Source organism: Neofelis nebulosa, chromosome 9, assembly GCF_028018385.1.
Source record: "Neofelis nebulosa isolate mNeoNeb1 chromosome 9, mNeoNeb1.pri, whole genome shotgun sequence".
NCBI lineage: Eukaryota > Metazoa > Chordata > Mammalia > Carnivora > Felidae > Neofelis > Neofelis nebulosa.
The window spans coordinates 115257052-115269846 of NC_080790.1; the positions used below are offsets into that span (position 1 = coordinate 115257052).

At 53.6% G+C, this 12795-nt stretch overlaps 1 protein-coding gene across 4 annotated transcripts in view; it reads left to right on the plus strand.

Moving 5' to 3' along the window:
• The window catches only part of ASXL1 (ASXL transcriptional regulator 1), a 78845-nt gene extending 68802 nt beyond the window's left edge, over positions 1-10043 (plus strand). For 3 of the 4 annotated variants that reach the window (XM_058685264.1, XM_058685265.1, XM_058685266.1), the window contains 6 exons: positions 449-601; positions 1848-2011; positions 2107-2203; positions 3587-3692; positions 3977-4610; positions 5141-10043. In XM_058685264.1, the coding sequence (XP_058541247.1) occupies positions 449-601; positions 1848-2011; positions 2107-2203; positions 3587-3692; positions 3977-4610; positions 5141-8059 (4073 nt within the window). In that variant the 3' untranslated portion in view covers positions 8060-10043. The remainder of the gene's footprint in view (positions 1-448; positions 602-1847; positions 2012-2106; positions 2204-3586; positions 3693-3976; positions 4611-5140) is intronic. The other variant, XM_058685267.1, reaches the window with a different exon arrangement.
• The last annotated feature ends 2752 nt before the right edge of the window (positions 10044-12795 follow it).

The following is a 12795-nucleotide window of genomic DNA, read 5'->3' on the forward strand; positions in this document are numbered from 1 at the left end:
CGTGATATGATGCTCCTTCCTCAGGTCTTGGGGCCTGCCTCCGTCTGGCAGCAGTGTCTGACCTAGGTGGTACGGTGCCCGTCGAGGCAGGAGGCCCTCCTGGTGGGCAGCACGCTGTGGCGGTGAGGCCTGAGCTAGGTTCCGGTGCTGAGCTCTGCCGTGCACACCGCCTTTTGGTCTCCCAGGGCGGCACGAGGGTCCGATGAAGGAGTGTGCAGGTGCTTGGTAAAGGTGCAGTGCTGTGCAGATGAAGATGGCGGTTTGGCATTCTTTCGTGATACCATAAAGCCAGACCATGCGGTGGTGATCTCTGACAGCCCAAGGTTGGGCCACGGAAGCACCCGCTATTGCTGGCAGTGTCTCAGGGAGAGCTGGGAGAAGTAGGCTTGTCTGAGAGCCCTGGGCGCGGCGGGTGATGCTTTTGACCAGTGGAATGCTGTGCCTTCAGGGTTCTCGGGCCGCCACGCCGATGGCGAGAGCGGCAGCCCGTCCAGCAGCAGCAGCGGCTCTCTGGCCCTGGGCAGCGCTGCTACTCGTGGCCAGGCCGAGGTCGCCCGGGACCCTGCCCCGCTCCTGAGAGGCTTCCGGAAGCCGGCCACAGGTGAGTGGCTTGGCACTCATTTCTCTGCCTGTAAAGGGGGCCCCTGCAGGCCTAGTGAGGAGAGGACATCTTCTGTTCCACTTCCTGTACCAGTTTATTTTGATTTCTTGGGTGGACCTCTAATTTTTTTTTTTTTTTAACCTCGTATTTTGGTTATTGCACGTGTAGATCTCTGCTAGACTAGAGAGAACTCCTTGTGGGCAGAGGTGACGCCACATCGTTCCATGTATGTCCCTGTAAGGGCGTGGCCCGTGCCTGCCGTGGTGCTGCTTAGCAAGTGTTGGAGTGAGTGAAAATTGCTTTTGAGCTTCTCAGGGAAGAATTCCAGCATCTATTTTCTTTCTTGGGTAGCATCCTGTCACGTTTGTTCTCAGCACCCAGAGTTGCGGTCAGGACCCCTTTTTGTAGCCTAGTCAGCATGTTGCGGAAGGAGGCCTGTGTTGAACTTGGAGTGCTTCTCCCACCCCTCGGGAGGGGTACAGGCTATTTGCAAGGCCACTACGCTGTTTGCGATTTCAGAATTTACTTCTCAGAGCCCACATGCTGGTTATTTGTAGACGGGCCACATGAAACCATTAAGAAGACTAGCCTTGGCTTCTGAAAATTCGACTAAACCGTTGCCCAAGTGGGACCTGGGTTCGTTGTCTTGCTGCTCTTCCAACTCCTCCACAGTGCTTAACCTTAAGGTCTCATGAGTCTCTATTCTTAGTGATTTTCTCAAATACAAGTGACATTTGCTGACGCTTCTGTGAGAGAGATTGACAGCTCAGCGGCTTTAAACGGCCCTTAGTACTTTGCCGTGTGGAGATCACCTCTCTCTGTCCCGTTGAGGGAAGGCGTCTGCAGAGTCGTCTGTAGGACACTCAGTAGATTCACTTTCAGACAACCGCCATCATGTCTCCACTTGGCTTTGTGGAGCCTGTTCTCCAGCTTTGGAGGGAAGCTCGCAGCCTGCCCCCTGCCTGCTTCTCTGTGGGAAGAGTGTCCCTTTCAGCCTGTGTCCCAGCACGGCACAGAGTCTCGTCTGAGGATGCAAGCCCAAGCGTTCTCTTAGGTTTGGTGGCAACATCAGTGACCTGGACAGAGTGATTGTGACGTGCAGGTTAGGGCGGCCTGGATGTATGTGCGGATCAGTTCCGTGTAGTTTGGGTGCTGCCGGTAAATGTTCTCCCTCAGTTGACATTTGTTCCTTCGCTTTGAAAAGTTGAAAATCTGTACCTTGCTTCTCACTGCTTTGCAATCACAGGTCAGATGAAGCGCAACAGAGGGGAAGAGATAGATTTTGAGACGCCTGGGTCTATTCTTGTCAACACCAACCTCCGGGCCTTGATAAACTCTCGGACCTTCCATGCCCTGCCAGCCCACTTCCAACAGCAGCTCCTCTTCCTCCTGCCAGAAGTGGACAGACAGGTGCAGAGGGGCGGCCTCCTCTTTGCTTCCCTCTGGGTGGGCTTCTGTTCTCTCTCTGAGTTTCTTTATTGTGCTTTTTGCCTCGATCCCCCTAGGTGGGAACAGATGGCCTATTGCGTCTCAGCAGCAGCGCACTGAATAACGAATTCTTCACTCATGCGGCTCAGAGCTGGCGCGAACGCCTGGCTGACGGTGAGTCGACGTTCTCAGACGGCTTGAGAGGTGCCTGCCGTGTGTGGTGTCGCTTGTCCTTGGTATTTAAAACCCAGACATTCATTTTTCACCAGTCTCTTCTTTTTCTTCAAGGGAGAGTATTCAGTGTAAGGTAGGCTTTCCTTGCACTACTAATGAATGTGGTGAGCGTTAAGGTGCCCTATAGCTTTAAAGAAGGTACAGGGTGTTTGGGCTTTTGCCGTGTTTTGTGTATATATCCACCACGTCAGCGTCATTAAAACTTTCAACTCCTGTCTTTCTGGTAATCCTGACATTGTCTAGATGGGTGGAGGAAAGTGCACCATGGCCTTGACCTATACACTGAGCTCTTTTTGGACATTGCCACTTGAAGTGATTGTCAGCTTCTCTTAATTTAGTTTCATGGGAGAGCTGCACGGGGAGTGTGCTGGGAGGTCCCCAAGACTCCCTCTGGGTTTGATGATTCACTAGGAGGACTCATAGGACTCTGCATGTAGTCCTACTCGGGACTCATGGGACTTCGCATATAGCTGTACTCGTGCCTGTGATTTATCACAGTGAAGGAATACAGAGCAAAGTCAGCAAAAGGAAAAGACGCTTGTAGTGAAATCCAGGGAAACCAGGCGCAAGCTTACAGAGTCCTCCCAGAGGAGTCACATAGGATGCGCTCAGTTCTCCCAGCAGTGAGCTGTTGACAGCACATGTGAAATGTGATCTGCTGGGGAAGCTTGTTGGAGACTCGGTACCTAGGGTTTTTTTTTTGTTTTTTTTGTTTTTTTTTTGTTTTTTTTTTACTTGGAGCTGATCATGTAGGAAGCCTCTGCCTGGCACATAACTACATTCCAGATTCCCTGAAGGAAAGCAGGTGCTTGCCATAAACCGTCTTGTTTGCATAAACAGTTTAGGCACAGTGAGCCATTCATGTCAGTTAGCGGGGGTGGGAACCCTCCTGAAATCCAAGTTCCCAGATGTCAGCCAAGGGCCGACCTTGTAAGCAGGCCTTTCCAAAGATAAGCGGTCAGGCCTGCCCTGTTAACTTTTTTTCTGCACAGGGAGTAAGAATGGTTCTTTTATTTGTTTCTGTTTTGCTTTTTTGATCCATGTGTTGCTTTGCTGTTGAATGACTTGATTATCTGTGGGAAGAATAAATTTCCCTAGTAATAGACATGTTAGTTCTGTCATGAGTGAGAACATGGTGTGGCTCTGGAGGAGACAGAAACCAGCATGAAGAAGATAGGGTTAAAAAAAAGATCTCCACACTGAAACCAAAGTCATGTGTATTTTGAAAAGTCCTGATGTGGTGGAATTGCAGGATTTACCTTTCCCTAAGATAGACATTAATATCCTGAATGCACACACTCAAAAAGCTTTATTTCTCTTTAGGCGAATTCACTCATGAGATGCAAGTCAGGATCCGACAGGAAATGGAGAAGGAAAAGAAAGTGGAACAGTGGAAAGAAAAGTTCTTTGAAGACTACTATGGACAGAAGTAAGGCCCTCGGTGCTGTGAGTCCTGGTCTGGGCTTTGGAGGGCAGAGAAACAAATACTCTCGAAGTTGTGCATACCAGTGTGTGGGGTGAGGACAGGTTGAAGGCAGTGGCTTGCTAGGCTCACTTAGCTTAATGCCACTCTTGAGAAAGCTGATAATACATTTTTCTATGGTTGGTATTATGGACCATGCAGATTTGTTTTGTTCTGAGATATCTAACATCTAGAATAAAATAGGCGTGTCCTCTCTGCCCTGTAACTGATGGTATGAATTTGGTTTGCAGATTGGGTTTGACCAAAGAAGAGTCATTGCATCAGAACGTGGGCCACGAGGAGGCTGAAATCAAGAGTGACTTGCGTGTCCCAGGAGAACCAGTGCGGCCACAGCGTGGTCCAGCTACCCGGCAGCGAGATGGGCATTTCAAGAAACGCTCTCGGCCGGATCTCCGAACTAGAGCCAGAAGGAATCTTTACAAAAAGCAGGAACCAGAACAAGCAGCGGTTGCTAAAGACACACAGTCTGTGGTACCAGACATCCCCCTCTACAAGGACGGGGAGGCTAAGAGCGACTCAGCAGAGGCGGGCGGCCCCCATCTGCCTGGCATGGCCTCTGTAGCACCTGACCCAGAGAATCCTGAATTCCTGACCCAGCCTGTGGCTTCCCGGACCCAGACCGATCCAGGCGACCTGGCACGTGCTTCCGCGTCTCCAGACAGGATTCCCAGCCTGCCTCAGGAGACTGCGGCTCAGGAGCCCAAGGATCAGAAGAGGAAGTCCTTTGAGCAGGCGGCCTCTGCGTCCTTTCCCGAAAAGAAGCCCCGGCTTGAAGACCGTCAGTCCTTTCGTAACACAATTGAAAGTGTTCACACCGAGAAGCCACAGCCCACCAAAGAGGAGCCCAAAGTCCCGCCCATCCGGGTAGGAGGCTGTTTGATTCCTGGCTGTCCTGGAGCCAGGATCCCTTTGAGGGCCAGGAGATGTGCAGAGCCCCTTTGTAGAGATGGAAGGCTCTGGGCCGTCGTGTTAATTACACGAGCGTAGAGCCCTCTGCCAGAGAACCATTCTTGAGACTGACTGGTAGTCAGGGGGATAAGGTTCTTTTCTTCCTCACTTCTTTGTTACTCTGTTGAAGTTATCTCTGGAGGTCAGAATCCTTTGGGGTTTTTAAATCTTTTATTAGGTGGTGGTAGATTCTTTGTGCAGTGACTCACACAGTCCCACCAGAAATTAAATTTAGAAGCATGGCATACAACAGCCCTGGAGCTGAATCTTCTCAGAATGGGGTGGTGTCACGGACAGCCATTTTACCACCATTATTTCATTTGTAGAGAAAATTATTTGATTCTTTAGGCCATGACTCCTAAGCTACTAGAATCCCAGTTTAGCCTTACAGTTGCTAGGTCAGGCCACCCAGTCGATAAAACTGTCTTCCAATTCTTCTCTTGCAGATTCAACTTTCACGTATCAAACCACCCTGGGTGGTTAAAGGTCAGCCCACTTACCAGATATGCCCCCGCATCGTCCCCATCACGGAGTCCTCCTGCCGGGGCTGGACTGGTGCCAGGACCCTCGCAGACATTAAAGCCCGTGCTCTGCAAGTCCGAGGGGCGAGAGGCCACCACTGTCATCGAGAGGCGGCCACCACTGCCATCGGAGGGGGGGGTGGCCCGGGTGGAGGTGGCGGCGGGGCCACCGATGAGGGAGGTGGCAGAGGCGGCGGCAGTGGTGATGGTGGTGAGGCCCGTGGCCACCCTGAGCCCCGCGGAGCCCCGAGCACCCCTGGAGAGTGTGCGGCAGATCTACAGCGAACACAACTACTGCCGCCTTGTTCTCTAAACGGGGAGCATATCCAGGCTGGGTCTGCCGTGTCCAGAGCCAGGAGAGAGGACCCGATCGCTCTCAGAAAGGAGGAGAGCTGCCCGCTACGGAGGCTTCCAGATGTCGTCACAAGTGGTCTGGAAGATGCCTCCCAGCTCCCCATTGCTCCCACCGGGGACCAGCCATGCCAGGCTCTGCCCCCACTGTCCTCCCGAACCCCAGTACCAGAGAGATTAGTTGAGCAACCTGTGTTGCATCTAGATGTTAGAACTGAACGTGAGTCTGGTACCACTTCCCGGGAAAGCGATAATGAGGATCGAGGACCCTCTCTTCTCCGAGAGAATGATCCTGTGCAGTCTCTAGCGGGGGGCGTTGTACTGGAAGGAGGACCTGGCCAGACCCTCGACCATGACAGTGACCCCACCATGAAGCATCCTGTGAATGTGACCCCCACTTCCACCACTGAGTTGTCTTTGGCTGGTTGCCTGCAGGACAGACAATGTGATGATGAATTAGGACTTGGTGATTCATGCTCACCCACGAGGGAAAGTGCTACTAGACAAGAAAACCTGACAACTGAGGCCCTCGTCTCTGATGGTGCTGCTCCTTGGGTGCCCGGCCTGTCAAACGATGAGGCGGTCGGACGGCCTGAACCAGACTCCAGAGGACGTGTCCCATCTGCTGAGCCCCAGGCTGTGGAAGAATGGGAGAAAGCTGCCCCCCTCATTCCTGTGTCAGCTGGGGAGTTGACTGAGGAGGGGCTAGTTCCCCCGGAGCACTTCTCTTTGGTCTGGACGGTGCCGTTGCAAGGGTGTGCTGACGGTGCTGGTGGCCACCGCAAACCGGTGGCAGGTGAGAAGTTGAAGATCAACGGAGAGTCTGAGGCACTAAGTCCTCACGGCGAGTCCACAGACACGGCCTCTGACTTTGAAGGCCACCTGTCTGAGGACAGCAGCGAGGCCGACCCCAGTGAGGCCACAGTGGTGAAGAGAGCCTTGGTGGTGGACACGGATGAGAAACACGGTTGGAACCACTCTGCCTCACTCTCCAAGGTGAATGGTGATCGGAGTCTGGTTATGAGGACAGACAGCATGGCTCCTCCTCAGAGCTGGGTGTCTCGTGTATGTGCAGTTCCCCAAAAGTTTCCAGATTCCCTGCTGCTGGCCAGTACTGAGTACCAGTCAAGGCCCACATTGCTGGGCAGGCCTGGGTCCTCCATGGAGGCCACTAACCCGCTCGTGATGCAGTTGCTGCAGGGTCACTTACCCCTAGAGAAGGTTCTTCCTCCAGCCCAAGGCAGTAGCAAACCTGAATCCCCACGACTCCCGCTTATGAAAGAGCAGGGCCACGGCAGCTCCCTGGGAGTGGGATCTTTGCAGGACCCTTTGGTAAACAGCTGTGCAGGTAGCAAGACCAGCCCCCGTTCTTTAAGAGCTTCAAAGGAGCTGCTTCTACCTGAGATCCGTGAAGTGAGCACTGGTCTTGCCAGGCTGGAACCCACCCAGGCTCCTGGAGCTCCCCAGAAGATTGCCAAGACAGCCCCAAGTTTAGACTCCCTGTATCCAGTGACAAAGTTGATGGCTGCCTCTGGGAAAGTGGAAGAAGTGGATTCCAAAGAGCAGTTCTCTCCCGTTAGTGTGGAAGATCGGAAGGAAGCCCGTGACCTGTCCCAGCGCAGTAATTCAAATGCTGCCCCAGGCAGAAGTCCAGGAAATCTCACTACCTCGAGAGTCCCTTGTTTCTCATCTCCAAACGTGATCTCCTTGGATCCCGATCAGACAGGTCAGGCCCTGGGTAATCAGAATGGTGCTGGAGGTCAAGGGAAGAAGCTCTTTGGCCCTAGGAATGAGGCCGCGGCCCTTCAGCGCCCCAGACCCGTGGAGCCGACGCCACTGCCCGCTGATGCCCCTCCTGGGTTTCCCAGTAGGAAGTTGGGGCCAAGCAAAAACTCTGTGTCCGGTGGGGTACAGACTGCCAGGGAAGACTGGGCTCCGAGGCCACCGCCTGCCTCTCTTGGTGGTGTCAAGAATGAGAAGACTTTTGGGGGCGGTCCTCTCAAGGCAAATGCAGAGAACAGGAACGCAGCTGGGCCTGGTCCTCGGGAGCTGGTGGATCACTTGCAAGGGATGCCCTTTGTTCTTGACCTGCCCTTCTGGAAATTACCCCGAGAGCCTGGGAAAGGGCCTGGTCAGCCTCTGGAGCCTTCCTCCATCCCCTCCCAACTCAATATCAAGCAGGCATTTTATGGGAAGCTTTCCAAACTCCAGCTAAGTTCCACCAGCTTTAATTATTCCTCGAGCTCCCCCACCTTTCCCAAAGGCCTTGCTGGAAGTGTGGTGCAGCTGAGCCACAAAGCAAACTTTGGTGCGAGCCACAGTGCATCACTTTCCTTGCAGATGTTCACCGACAGCAGCACGGTGGAAAGCATCTCGCTCCAGTGTGCGTGCAGCCTGAAAGCCATGATCATGTGTCAGGGCTGTGGTGCGTTCTGTCACGATGACTGTATTGGACCCTCAAAGCTCTGTGTATTGTGCCTTGTGGTGAGATAATAAATTATGGCCATGGGAAAAGTTGTATAGTTAGTGTGTGTATTTTGATAATGATTGATCTTCCATCTGTGTACAGAACCCCTTGATATAACAGACTCTGTTTCTCTAGGCAAGAGCACTCTTGCCCCTCCCTAAAACTTGTAGTGCTAAGGCCCCTCTGTCGCTTACCAACTCTGCTGGTCTTGCTGCAAGGGCTTCCCGCGGGGCAGCTCACTGGGCCGCCCGAGGCCGGCTGGCCAACTCAAGCTCTCGTGCAGACAGAGCCTGGTGTGGCATGGGGAGCTTGCTTGACACCCAGAGGGACTCGAAACTGAAGAAAGAAGGTTGTGTTCTCCATCGAGGGAACTAACCTACCCGAACTGAGTAGAAATGTCAGTCTTCCACTGCCCCCTCCCTGCCGTGTTTCCTTCTGCTTGCTACTCTGGTCCTGGGGGAGTTAGTTGATGGCTGGGGAAGCCAGCACAGGGTTAAAATAACTCCCAGCAGTGCCCGCCAGGGGGCCCAAGCACCTGCTGACCTCAGGGTCACAGTTCTGGCATTGGCCAGTTGACAGGAGCCGGTTTGACCTTTGGTTCTGTTGCTGAAGCAAATTTGGGACTTTCCTGTCTCGGTACAATTCACTGGCCCACAGGAGCTTTTGGAACCTCGAATAGACTCGCTTGGACAACGGGGTCAGGAATAGGGTTGTCTTTCCTCTTAAAATGCCATCTGTAGACCTTGTAAGTCAGATGTCCAGATATTTGGCAGGTGAATTCCTCTGCTTGACACCCTCCCTGTCACTTTGGACTCCGTGGGAGTGGGCATCTCCACGCACCTGTGTATGTGAAAGTCATTTTACATTTCAAAGCAGTGTGTGTTTCTTATTTTTATATTTTTAACTCTTTATCCTTGGATGTATAAAGTGAATTTTTTGGCTTCTGTAAGTATGCTCTATGCACCTCTAATGTTTTATCATGTATTTATATGTTGTACACAGTACTGGCCGATTCTGTAAATGGATGTATTGTACAGAGAACACAAGTGTCTCTCCCTTATTTTCCGTCTTCGGCATCATTGCATTAAAGTGGTGTACTTCTCTCCACCTGTGTCAGAGCCACTGCGCGCTGTGCTGCCCGACAGGAGGGTGGAGTGACTGACTTGTGATCTGCCAGCGTGGCTCGGTCGCCTAGTGGACCTGCTGTAGCCTGCAGAGCCACAGCCAGCCCGCCCGCGCTCAGCTGTGCAGACGTGTCTCGCCCCTCACGTCTCTTCTCTTCCGACCTCCCACTGGCCGCTCGCTGCCGTACGTGACAAATCACCGCCACGGGCGTTAAGTGCTCTGGAGTCCAGGGTGAGTGCCCTGGGTGGCCCCAGGCAGGCTTTCCAGATCTGGCTCCGGGGTTACCACCTTCAGCGATAGCTGGGGCCCGAGGGCTCTGTCTGATGTACTTCTGACAGCAGGTTGCTGAAGAAACAGCCACGCTCGTTGCCTGCCTCTCTCCCGACACATTAACAGCGCAGACATCTGCATAGTTGTCTTCCCTCACCCTGCTTCCTGCCTTACTTCTTACACCTCGACTTGTGGCAGAGTTCAGAGCCCTCATTTGACTTAGGTCTCCCTATGTGAGTGCTTCGGTGTAAAGTAGAAAATTGGTGTGACTTCAGCAAGTGTCATTTCACCCGAAAGGTCTCCCCCCACCCCACCCCACCCCACCCGGGTTCATCCACTGTGGCATTTTTGTCATCTGAAGCACGAGTGAGAAGTTGGCAATCATGTGACTTAAATGCAGTATTGGCCAAGTCCTGAGTTGGCAGCTTCAAGAGTCTGTTTACCAAAGACAGGGAGCAGAGGCCCAAGTGTGTTTGATCCTCTTCTTCCTTCTGCTGTGACCTTTGGCGGCCTCTGGGCAACAGGCAGAAACTGGTCTGGTCCATGGGGCTGCCCAGGGACAGCACTGTTCTTGTATGTCTCGTGGTTTTGGAAAAATAAACGTGTACAGCCTGCGCTTGTGGTCTCCGTCCTCTTGTGTGGCCGCCCCGCCGGGCTGGAAAGGAAGGCCAGGAGTGCGAAAGCGGCACCGCAGGAGCGAACGCCAGCTCGCTTCACCTCAGCTCCGGCTCCAGTACTGATGTCCTCGGGCTGGAAGCTCTTCTGTCAGGTCAGTGCCGAAGGCCCAGGCTCGCCGCTTTTGCTGGGTCTTTAGACTCTGGGCGTGACTGCTTTGACTGGAAGCCAAAATCGAACGAGAACAGTGAGGGCGCTCATCCCAGCTGCCCTGCTGAGACACACTCGCCGAAGAGCTTTCTGGTGGCTGGTGGCCTAGGGGGGTGGTGACCAGTTCTGACCTTGAAAGATCTGTAAACACGAGCGCCTCTCTGCATAGCGGGCAGCCAGCAGGTGCTAGTGGCGTGGGCCTGAGGGTGACAGGCTGCAGGACGTCCCAGTCCATCCCCAGATATATCTGGAGTGCTGACACGCACGAGTTTGTGCTGCTCAGAAACAACCGTAGTATAGAAACAAGCCATAAGTAAAAAGACACACGGCAGAAGTACAGATTGACTAAAATGTGTATCCGTTAGCTCGTTTCCCGTGAGTTGGTCGAGGTAGGCTTACCTCCTGGGGCAGTTCAGGCTGCAGTTCTGTGCTGCTGCTGTCGATGGAAGGGCAGGTGGAGAAGTGAGGTTGGGTGGCCCTGTAGTGACTGGGCGGCCTCCTAGTGGCGATGATGTGTGTGTACTTGTGCTGTTGGGGCACGGCACCCGTTGGCTCGCTTAAAGGCCGCGGGAGCTTAGAATGCTTTAGAAAGCAGGCCTGGGACCTGACCTTGCGATCGCGTCTCGGGTGTCGTGAAGGAGGCAGCAGAGGGTGGTGGGTTCAGCACGCGAGCCCTGTTCTCCCTACTGGCTGTGCGGTCTCCGCGTCCGTCTCCGCCCGCGCTCCCGCCTCAGAATGGGGACGGCGATTCCTTCTTTGTAAAGTCGTTAGTGCCTGGCACGCGGGGAGTACTCCGGACTTTTAGCTTGCACCCGGCAGGACAGTGGCTGCCTGACCTTGGAGTAGAGGTCTGTGTGACGCCTGCCACCTGCCCGATCCTTGCCCCAGAGGGGGCTGTGGAGAGGCAGGCCTTGTGCACTGCGGGGTGGGGTGGCGGCCTCTCACCGGACATGTGGCTTCTGGCCTCACACTCAGACTGTAGTTGCTGAGTGCACAGCCCTAAGTTCAGAGACTGGGTGTCTGGCAGAGGAGACTGTTTGTACTCATGATCTGAAGGACGAGGAAACCTAACGTTTCAGGATACGGAGAGACGATTATTGTACTGGCCTGGTGAGTATCGTGACTGTTTTATGTCCATCCTGCTCTAGAGGAAGTCAGAAGCTGCTCGAGAGAGGGATGGGGAGTATGTGTGTGCTTCATAGAGTAGCCTGCCTAAAATCACAGGTCCCGGGGACCAGAGCATCTGCCTGCTTGCCTCCTGAGAGGAGGTGGCACAGGCTGTGTTGCCCTTGTGTGTGGGCACTGTTCAAACTGATGGGGAGAGTGGGCTTTGTGACCCTGGAGACTAATAACTTGAAACCAAATGTTGACGGTGACCATACTTCCTCCTGTCTCCGTGCATCAGTTTGAAGGCCTGGACTAACTACTGAAGATGCAGGCAGAAGCTCTATATGGAAAATAAGAGCGACTAAAAGAGCTGTCTGTGCAGTGGCTTTTAACCTTGCTGGGGACACAGACCCCTCGGAGAGCCCAACGGAGGTTCCAGCACCCTCCCCCAGGAAGGCACATCCACACCAACTTGTGTGAAGTATGTCATAGGGACCATCGGCTCCTCAGGCAGCTGGGGACCCCTCATTTAGGAGCCCCTTGACTGCCTGGAACCCGAATAAAATCTGGGTTGATACAAAAGATCAAGGCGGGGAGAGAGGACTTTGCAAAGGATTCTTGGGTTTCTTGTAAACTGGGCTTCCCCAGTGCATCATAGTTAGTTTTAAAATGCACTTCTGTGCCTGTTCTCCCCTTCCCTCCCCTTCCCTCCCCTTCCCTGAGTAAAGGGAGGGTTGCCTGTTCTGTCATTGAGTAAATTTCAGTTCACTGTTCCATGGGGGCATTTCCTATTTGACGTTGTCCTGTACGCTGTTAACAACAGTGGTCCTGGGGCCCCAATTAAAGAAGCCAGGCTGGGATCAAGCAACGCTTCTCAGTCCTTGAGTGACGATGTCTCCTCGATCTCCGTGCCGCCGTCCTGTGGAGCTGTGTGGCGCTTCATCCGGAGGTAAGCGCTTTCCTGGTCTGCGTGCGTGGTCTGCGTGCGGTGGGCCTGGGCCCAGGGTATGTCGTCCCAGGTTGTGGGGCTGTCGGGTCCCTTGGTGATTCTCAGCAGTGGTAGTTTTGGTAGGACAGGTGTTTTCATGGTATCACTGAGGCATTGCCGCCATTGGTCCCTTCGTTGTGTGAAGAGGGGCACCTAGCCGCTGTCTTTGGCTTTCACCGTCCCTGCCATCCTGGTGAACAATCGCCCTTATGAACAGACGGGGTTCCCTGGGTGCAGTGTCTTTCAACTATTGTCCCCTCTCTTTTCATCTTTTTTTTTTTTTTTTTTTTTTGAGAGAGAGAGAGAGAGAGAGCACAAGCGGGGGAAGGGCAGAGGGAGAGAGAGAACCTTACGCAGGCTCCACATTCGGCACAGAGCCCGACATGGGGCTTGATCTCACGACCGTGAGCTCGTGACCTGAGGTGAAATCCAGGGTCGGATGCTTAA